Raw genomic sequence first — 10,255 nt, forward strand, 5'->3', positions numbered from 1 at the left:
TAAAACAACTGAGCTACAATTATATGTTTTATCTGAACCTGCTGCTCCGAACACCCCAAAGCTTACTCCAAGCAGCACAGAAGAGCTTGTTTTAGCTCATGCAGGATTGGGGAAAAGGCTCATTACATTTAATGAGAATGCCAAACATGATGAGGTAAGATGATTCACACATTTTCTTTTTTGTTCCTTTTTTTCCCCCTTTTGAATAAGAATACAAAAATAGCTTAAATACAGTATTTCATAATTAGAATTAGGTCTTGTGTGTTGTGCCCAATCTTATTTACACCTTATTGTATATGTGACCGGTGCTGGCAAAATGAGTCGCAATTAGCAAATTTAAAAAAATGAGTTATTAAAAAAAAAATGTACAAATTATGTATGATTTGTTGGAATCAGACAAAAAATAAAAAAAATTGAGTTACAGTTTTGTGAAGGTTCCAAAACAAAATCACAGAGCAACCATATCTTAAAGTCCCTGGTAATAAAACCAAATTTGCCACACATGGAGTCAAAACCAAATATCTATTGGAAAAATATATATTCATACTTTTATATATACATAATATATACATACATATATAATATATACATACTTTTCCATAATATATACATACATATATAATATATACATACTTTTCCAACTTTTTTTCCATGTTTGATTAACATTAATGAATCAGACGGCCTATATATTAAGAACTACTGTACTGCACTGATCTAATATAATGTTACACACAATTTCACTTGTTTTACCTGTAGCTTGTAATTAGCCTGTGCGCATTCCCACTCATTTTGCCAGCAGGTGTCCCATATATTGATATGACTAACCGTATAACAATTGATCATATCTTCATTAGATTTTTGATCAACTGGAGAATGAGTTTCCAAAATTAAGATGCCTCAAAAGAAGCTGGATGTTTTACAAAGCCACTGGTATTTATTTTATTTTTTATTTTATCCTGCATTTGATGTGATTGTTATTACAAGATGCCAGTAGAGAATTGTCTCCCTATGTAGTTTGAATTCAGTATGTAGTATGACGTTTTATTATCCCCTGCTACCATCAATATGGAATTTTTTCATTCTTTTGCCACAGTTTTGCCTCTCATTCCTTTTTCCCAGGGTCCCCAGATTTATATGGCACACAAGGAGCACATAAGTTCCCCAGGATATAAAATATGTTCTAATCACCCAGATTCAATTATCATATGCTGCACTGAACATCTACCGTACTTCTAACAAGTTTCCAAATTTCATTTGGATTTAATAACAGACAGTCCTCCACAAAATATACCTTCTCAACAAATCAATCTCAAGTCAAGCAAATGAATAATTAGAGGGGTCTCTCTTTGTGTTGTATCAGTTGAGCTTGTGTTAAATTAAACTTTTTATCGTTGTTTAGGGTTTAAAAAGTTTACTTTGTGTGTTAACATAGGCTACCATTTTACTGGGTAACATAGGTCCCACTTTTTCATGTGTTTGTTATGTGCCATATAAATATAGGGAACATGGGTCATGGGACCCTGGGAACAAGGGTATGCTCCCAAAGCATTACATACTTTCCATCAGCTCCCTGTTTAAATTTCTTATAGAGAAGAGATACTGACCATTTTTCAGAAATTGGAGATGTTACAAATTTAAATTATAGCCATTCCATATTTTCCCTCAACATCTTGCTTAAATGTCTGCTAATAAAATTTGAAAAATGTTAATATCTTTTGATTGCATCTTACTTTGAGACTTGCTTACTCTCACTTGGAATGTATCAATAAAACCAATCAACAAAACCAATCAACAAAACGTATCAATATTTCAATTTCTTGCTTTCAAACGCTAAGGTATGTGCCCGAGCATCAGACTTTTTTGACAGCCGGGTTTTTTCACTTGCGACAACTGATTATATCTTGAGAACTGCTTACTCTTGTTTTGAACAATACTGACCAATATTTATATCTCTAATTGCGTTTAAATGCATAAGCATATCACTGTGGCACTGATATACTACAGTATGTACTAGAACTGGACAACACTGTAAAAACAATATAACTATCTTGTATCACTGTTATATATTGTCATATCAGCCAGCCCTAAAACTTGCCATATAATAAAGCATTGAGACATAGACATAGCAGTATGACTTTATGTAAATATATTTAACTATTAGTGTAAAAAATGCTATAGCCTACATAATTCAAATGACTTGTCAGGGTGATAAAATAATTATGTAAATAATACAACTTGCTTGCTGGGTTCTTGTGATGTGCTGTACTATGTAAAAGAAGAGCGTTGGAACTGACAATACTCAAATATTTACATTCTATTCAACAAGGTGGAAGTGGGTGCCGAAAACTCTCCATGATTTTAACTGATGCGGAGGGCTACTCTTTGCGTGCACTAAAATCTGCGTCCAACAATGGCAAAAATGTTCTCAACGTGGTTCCAATTCAAGAGAGACTTTCAACAGAACCCCTACCCTATGATGCTCCTGAATTTTTTAAAATGCCCAAAGCAAACTGTGTGTCATGTGGCCAGAAAATGCCCCTTCAGATGTTGGCTTTACATGTAGAGGAATGTTCAGTAAGTTATTTTATATATTCTTTCTCTAATTTTGCTGAAATTTTTATTCACTAATTTCATCTAGTCGAGAGCATTAAATAATGAAAACAACTTGTGAAATAGAAAGCTGAACCTGAGGAAGATCTGGATGATGATGATGATACTGAAGAATTTCAGGTTGCAGACACTGAGGATTCATTTGGGGTAATCTATATTTTTATATTGCTAAATATTGTGAAATTGTCACTTCAATTGTTTTAATGTTAGGTGTTTTAATCACTTAAATGTTTGTTTTACAGACTTGCCCCATTTGCCAGACATTAATACCAACTGATTTACTCCCAACTCATGCAAATTTCTGCATTGACAGGTTGTATCACATGTATTTTTGCAAAACTTTCTCAAAATGTTAAATTTGACAACTCCAAAACCTGAAATTCACTTTGTTTTTAAAGAAGAAATAGTCCCGCGGATGACAGTCCCCATCAGACAGAGGAACTTCCTGGACCTTCTTCAGCTGTGGACTCATCTGAACAAGCAGGAGCTAATTCAAATGGTAACCTTTGTGAAGTATAATTTATTATAGTATACCAAGTATAATGGAACAATGTAGGGGGCTTATTTATTCATGGTCATGAGAAAATGGTTGATGTGAATTACTTTTTTTTTTTTTTTCTTGAGTGCAGAATGGATGAAGATTTTAGATCCAGGCATGGCGTCTATATTATTCTGTAGGACTCTGCTGAGGGAACAGAGCCAGGCAAAGCCACTGCGTTTCCACTTGGATTTAAAAGACAGCCCTGAGGACCAAGAACGATCCATATTGTCTTTTTACAAGGCAAAGGGAGTGAACTGGGCTGCTCCACTTAAGTGCATATTAGAAGGTAACTTAGCAGATTTATGAATATTGTAATCCAAGCCTTTCTCTGGTCTTTGCTTTCCATTTTAGATTTTTTGCAGTATTTTTTTTTAAATATGTATTAGCAGAAAGTCTTCATAGCATTTGTCTTACATAACTTATGTTCTATAGGAGATGCTGCAATTGGTGATGGGGTCAATAGACACCTCCTGAGTATGACTATTGAGAAGTTGAGGACTGGTTTTTCTGTCAATTTTGGTATTCATTATATAATTGCAATTTTGTGTCAATATCATCCTAATTTATACAAAAAATGCCATGAATATTAATAGTGTACCATTAAAATTATTTTTAAAAATTATTTTCAGGTGTAGCAGACATAACACTCCTGTTTGAGGGTGAACAGGATCACCTTGTTCCATGCTGCAGTCAAACTCTGCTTGATAGCGACTTATTTGTTGTTGCTGGTCGCATGATTGGCCACTCATTTCTCCACGGTGGCCCTCTGCTACCTGGGATTAGCCCTGCCATAATTCATGTGTTGGTGGGTGGTGCCGTTGAGACTGCAGAGATTCATCTGAAAGACTGTCCTGATGTGGATCAGAGGCATACTATCCAATTGGTAGGTGCTGAACATTTCTATCATTTTCTATCATCATACTGAAATGAAAATATGATAAATTATTTCCCTGCATGCTTTATACCAGTCTGTGGTAAACTCATATACTGAATATATCATTATCTGATACTAAGGTTTGTATGATTTTAATACAAATTAAGTATTGTAATTGCAAGCTTGTAATAAAACAATTTATCAGCTGGAAGGGAATCGTAAAATTTCAGAAGAGGAAAGGGAGGAAATCACTAGACTTTCTGTTATGTGGGACCTTCCTGGGTTTTCCGAAGACCACCGGAAATGGCTCTTTAATAGGATGCTGCAACATGCTGTGAGTTTTAAAAAAAAATCTTTTAATATCTAATCTTATTTCTTACCTTGTTCATTTTGACTTCTCTGATGTTGGACACACTGATTGTTGCACTGCAGGTGTTTAGTGACTAATAAGAGTTCCTCAGATCCATTAATTCCCAGAGATGTGTAAAGAAAACTTTCTTAAAATATTGTTTTATTACTGTACTTGATTTCTTTAGGTTTTGTATAGGACTAAATGTCAAGTAAAGCAGCTAAGGTGTGGAATCAAAGAGACAAAGATCTGGCCATTGATCACTGAAAGAGAAGATGCAGTTAAAGTGCTCTTCCCAAGGGCAAGTGATGCGGAGTATGGCCCAGAGGTATATCCGTTCCATGAATAGATGCAAATTCTACCTCATGTGCAGTTTGATTTAGTGATTTGCTCCATTTTAATTTTAGGTAATTCTTCAGCACATTGTATGGCCTGTTGCTGAATCAGATGATGACGATGACGCCGACGACAGATTGTGCCCTGAAGTCGTCACTCGCCAAATACGTTTTCTACGTGAATACATTCAGAAAGGTAAAATGGCCTTTTCCACATATTTGTAAAAATTATTTTAGCTCCTGTTACTGAATACTTTGCAAGTCAAATTAGCAACATTTATTATTATTATTCATATTTAGTTTAAGCTTTATCATAAATTGTTCGTTTAATTACAATAATTATGTAAAAGTATTGTTTAAACTGTTTATTGTAAGACTATTTTTGAAGGGTTAGTTCACCCAAAAATTTAATTTCTGTCATTAATTACTCAACCTCATGTTGTTCAAAACCCGTAAGACCTTCCTTCATCTTCGAACACAAATCAAGATATTTTTGATGAAATCCGAGAGCTTTCCGGTCCCTCCATAGGCGGCAACACAACAACCAATTTCAAGGCCCAGAAAGGTAGTAAAGACTAGGGGTGTAACGGCTCACAAAATTCACGGTTCGATACGATACACTTGTCACGATGCGGTTTGGTACGTTTCGAAACAGCAAAAAGAAAGAAATGCCAGAGAAATTTCCTTGATTAAATTTTTTTAATTACATTTTTATTAAAACTAACAACATAAAGTATGATTTTTTTAACTTTGAGCAATGATGGAGCTATACTTGACTTTTCTTAGGAGCATATAAAACAAAAACAGCTCCTTGGACAAAATGAAATGTAATATTGTAATAGTTATAAAAAAAGGGTTATTTTAGTTCAGATTAACATTTGAGGGCAGCAATTGTATTCATAATGTCAAAATAAAACCGACGTAATGTTACTTGAAAGCATTATAGCCTACTATTCCTGCCAAACTTCCATGGTTACAGTTAGTAGTGTTACTACAGTAAATCCATGGTGAATGTTGCTGATCTGTGGACACTGGATATTTCATTCATGGCACAATGTTTCTTCCTGGTTTCCACATCAGTGCTGTTTGATCCGTTAATAACGGAGAAATGTGAATGTTTCTCACTAGATCTCGCAGTGATGTTATTACTTATTAAATAGTGGCGAATTCAGATTTTTCTTTACTAGATTTTGCTGTGTAGTAACAGTGCTGCTTGATTAAGATCGGCTCGCACTGCATTGGTCCAAACTCATGAACGGTCCGTCAACCACACAATAACAAGTAGCTCAGTTTCGTTCCCGCTTGCATTACATTTGCCATTTGATGTTGGGAAATGTTGTGGTCACGCCAGCGTCTCTTAGGCTACATTATAAGCGCGCTTGCCACGTGCCTACATTTGAAATAACGAAATTTTAGTCGGCAGGAAAAATGGTCACACGAACTGTTCAGTTTAAAAATGCTTACCGAAAGGCTTGTACCGAACGGATCAATACGAATACGTGTATCGTTACACCCCTAGTAAAGACATCGTTAAAATAGCCCATGTGAATACAGTGCTTCAACCTTAATGTTATGAAGTGACGAATACTTTTTGTGCTCAAAAATAACAACTTTATTCAACAATTTCTTCTAGTCTGCGTCAGTCTTGTACGCAGTTTACGTTGTAAAGACAGTGCAGTGCTTCAGGGTTCTACGTTAGAATGGAGATTCTTTATTGGTCGACGCTGTTCACATGAGCACCACGATGCATGCGTGGGATGCAGGAGCTGGCCAATGTTGAGCCGGTGTTCTGACATACAACCGGAAGTGCTGCACTGTTTACTATGCGGACAGTTGAATAAAGTCGTTATTTTTGTTTGTTTTTTGGCGCACAAAAAGTATTCTCGTCGCTTCATAACATTAAGGTTGAAACACTGTAGTCACTATTTTAATGATGTCTTTACTATCTTTCTGGACCTTGACAGTGGTAATTATGTTGCTGTCTATGGAGGGTTCAGAAAGCTCTCAGGTTTCATCAAAAAACACAAAAATTTGTGTTCCAAAGAACAACAAAGGTCTTCACGGGTTTGGAGCGACATGATGGTCAGTAATTAATGACGGAATTTCATTTTTTGGGTTGAACTAACCCTTTAATTATGATTGCTGTTTGAAAAAGTTGTTAAATGTTAGTGTGTGCAGCCTTACAAAAAGTGTTGAGTTGTTTGTATGCATCTTGTGATTATTTGTCCACACAGCTACCACAGACCAGCTGCAAAAGCTCTTGACATTTTGGACTGGATGGGAGGTGCCATCCAAGAGCCTGCAGGTTAAAGTTTGGAGGGAAGGTTTTCAAGGCTTCCACCTGCAGCAGGACCCTAATGCTTCCTGCTGACATTCTGACAATGGGTGATTTTACTTATACTTTACACGCTTGTGCAAACACAGCATCTACAGGATTTGGACTTGTTTAAGTCTAGACACTTTCAGAATATGTGGTTCTTATTCATTGATTCACATATCTACAGTTCTTGTATACAACTGTTGCTTCCTTGCAGATAGGGGATTTATCAATTTGCTTGCTTAATTTAGGTTTGAGAATTTGCTGTCTACATACGCAATTTAAAATCTTGTGCAAACACAGCATCTAATGGATTTGGACTCAGTTAAGTCCAGACACAAGTCCAGTTAAGTCCAGTTCTTATGTTCTTCATTGAATGTAAGGAGTCATTCACATATCTACAGTTCATTTTGTAGGCACCTGTTAGAAATGTTTTCTTGCACATAAGAGAGTTATTAATTTGACTTATTTACATTTGAGATTTTCATTGTCTACCATTAGTCATTTAAAATAAACTACTTCAAGAAATGGCATTCTACAATAAATTTCTTGTTCTTCCAAAGTCTTTGTCTTTATTTTACATATCAATTCTTTACACCCATCTTAAGGTCTTTGGATATATTGTACTTTATATACAACTACATATACATTTACAAATGTAGTAAAATACAATGGGTGATAGGACATTTTACAACCTTGCTGTCATCTGATGAATCTATCCTGGCTAAAGGACTCAAAGACACTGCTTTTACAATTCATGATAAGGGGACAAAAATTACAACTGTAGAAAAAGACCCTTCAAATTACCCTTTCTTCAACCAAAGTCTGTACATATGTGAGAGTCTGGAGGTATATGTCAACTCCAAATGAATCAGACTCTTGCAGTGGGTCAATTTGTGACACAAGCTGCTCAATTTGCTCATGTGTGAGTTGCGGCCTCTGAATTGCAGGCACGTTGACCTGGTTCAGGTGTGTTTGATTAGGGGTGGAACTTGCAGGAAGGTAGATCTCCAGGAACAGGATTGGGCACCCCTGTTTTTAACTAAGACATTTCTACCACAATAAATCAGTAACAGAACAATTGTAGGGTTTCCTCTGTCTAGTAAGGAAAAAAATACTAAGAAATCAAAACCAAGAATGCACTGTAAGAGGAAATAATTACCTCAGGGTTAGTTATTGGATTCTGATACTGGCCAGTCTCCCATAGCTGATTTGGGGTTAGGTTGCCTTCTGTCCTCATGGAATGGTTATCCCATGCATCCCTGAAAGCATCAAGGCTAGCTTGTATGCGAGGTAAAAAAACATAATGACAGCAGAAGAGGTGGGTGAAGTTGCTTAGATCAAGAAGGCCACAGTCCTCAAGATGATGTAAAATGTTGTAGTACACAGTGGTGACACACATTCGAACATCCCACCAGAGGCGTTCAATCCTGATAAAACACGTATAAAAATGACTGACATGGTGTGTACCAACTCATAATGTAATGTCAAGATTTTATTACGTTTTGAGAAAAGTATTACATTATGAACATTTTATTACAATAACAATACTTACTACTTATTAGTATTATTAGGAACTTATGAGTATTATTTAAGTAACTTATTAGTTACAAAATACTTATTACATTATGTGTTACATGGTGAAAAATTCACATGCACACTGAAAATGATGTCGAGTTTAACCATCACCCCAATAAATGATGCCGAGTAGGGATGTGGTACATTTACCTCTGATTGTGCACACTCTTGCCAGCAATGAAGCTTGCATTCTCTGTTCCTCGCAGTAAAAACATCAGGCGCGCCACTCCTACATTTTCTCCTCCATGATCTCCTCGTACTCTGTAATTACAATTTAAAATTGGATTTTTAGAAATTGCAAACAGGTTCAAATTAACTGACACCATCAACTAAATTAAATTAATATATAAATGTGTCTAAGGATTTTGTAACATTCCATTCAAGTAACCCCAAACATCACAATGAAATTGCACAGGCTTTTTACATGATTGGTATAACAAAAATAAAAAAAATTCTAAGGGGCAAAACTGTACAGTGTTACTGATAAGATTTACAATTAAGTCAAATTTGTGGGTTATAAAACATTACCTTAAGGGAAAACCAAACTCCTCTACTGCCTCTTCGAAAAATCTAAGAGTTGTTTCAGAGCGGTTATTGTCTGCAATGCTTAAATACATGATCTGAAAAACAAATAATCACCCATTGTAACAAACATTATTTTTTGAAAGAATATAAAATGTACAAAATGATGCCAACTCATTTACCTACAGTGACTGGTTTCCACCAAATTTATGTTTATATATTTATAATACAGTTCCTTTATATTACAGTTCTTCTTACAAACGGAATCTATACAAAGTAGGTTTAAATTTCTTACCTTTCTTGAATATCCATCCACACCCCAAAGATAACCATGTTGTATCTAATTTGATGGAGAAAACATCAGAGCAAAAGCATGTTGCATGAAAAAAGGATAATATCACTGAAGTATTTGTCGTCATATTAGCTTTGCCTTTAGCCCTAGAATAGACACCTGTATATCCATAAAATTCGGGTCTAAAAACTGCATGTTACATATTTTGGTAACGGAATGTTAATTATATTTGCTCACACATCACATTTGACAAAAATATGCATTCTAAAAAAAATTAATTTACATTACCTTATGAGCTTATGGTTTGTATCTATATGTACAAGATACTTGGGGTATGGTACAGAATAAGTTCGCCGAGCAACACAACCAAGCTGGGACATCCGTGAGAGAACACCAAGACCATCAACACGATGCATAGATGCACGAATTCTGTCCCACTGTACTCTATGTCCTTTGGCAATGAGCGCTCCTCTGACAACCCTGTACCCTATGTTTGGCATTGTGCTTTTGATTTCAGACACCAATGAATCAAGTTCTTCATCTGTGCAGCTGCTGTAGAGGGATGTGACAGACAAATCACATTCTCTCATCCTACGATGGATAGTTGTACGAGAGATACCTAAAATTTTACTGATGGTTTCCTGGGGTAATCCAAGCTTCAGAAAGTGGATTAGTCTGTCTCTTGATAAATGGATTCTTGGACGTCCACATCCTTGTGGTCTTTCAGTCTCCACTAAAGTTGCCACCTGCTGACCTTCCTTGTGCTGCTGAATAAGTAAATCCAAGTCCATCAAACCTCTGACCAAGTCCTGTGAAATCCCAATGTTTGCTGACATG

The 10,255-nt window shown here is 35.7% G+C and overlaps 1 protein-coding gene across 1 annotated transcript; it reads left to right on the forward strand.

The window, feature by feature from the left end:
• LOC127633346 (uncharacterized) lies at window positions 1-7,080 on the forward strand. The gene is made up of 13 exons (XM_052112383.1): window positions 1-154; window positions 855-930; window positions 2,327-2,574; window positions 2,677-2,757; window positions 2,853-2,923; window positions 3,009-3,109; window positions 3,240-3,437; window positions 3,584-3,670; window positions 3,781-4,034; window positions 4,231-4,359; window positions 4,562-4,702; window positions 4,782-4,905; window positions 6,944-7,080. The coding sequence occupies exons 2-13, from the start codon at window positions 912-914 to the stop codon at window positions 7,078-7,080; spliced, it is 1,590 nt and encodes a 529-aa protein (XP_051968343.1). The 5' UTR covers window positions 1-154; window positions 855-911.
• The last annotated feature ends 3,175 nt before the right edge of the window (window positions 7,081-10,255 follow it).

The sequence above is a fragment of the Xyrauchen texanus genome, chromosome 40 (assembly GCF_025860055.1).
Source record: "Xyrauchen texanus isolate HMW12.3.18 chromosome 40, RBS_HiC_50CHRs, whole genome shotgun sequence".
Lineage (NCBI taxonomy): Eukaryota > Metazoa > Chordata > Actinopteri > Cypriniformes > Catostomidae > Xyrauchen > Xyrauchen texanus.

Excerpts from the sequence above, each read along its gene's own strand:
- LOC127633346 (XM_052112383.1), top strand. Across the intron at positions 2,758-2,852 it reads ACACTGAGGATTCATTTGGG|ACTTGCCCCATTTGCCAGAC; the intron begins GTAATCTATATT and ends TTTGTTTTACAG. Across the intron at positions 3,438-3,583 it reads ACTTAAGTGCATATTAGAAG|GAGATGCTGCAATTGGTGAT; the intron begins GTAACTTAGCAG and ends TATGTTCTATAG.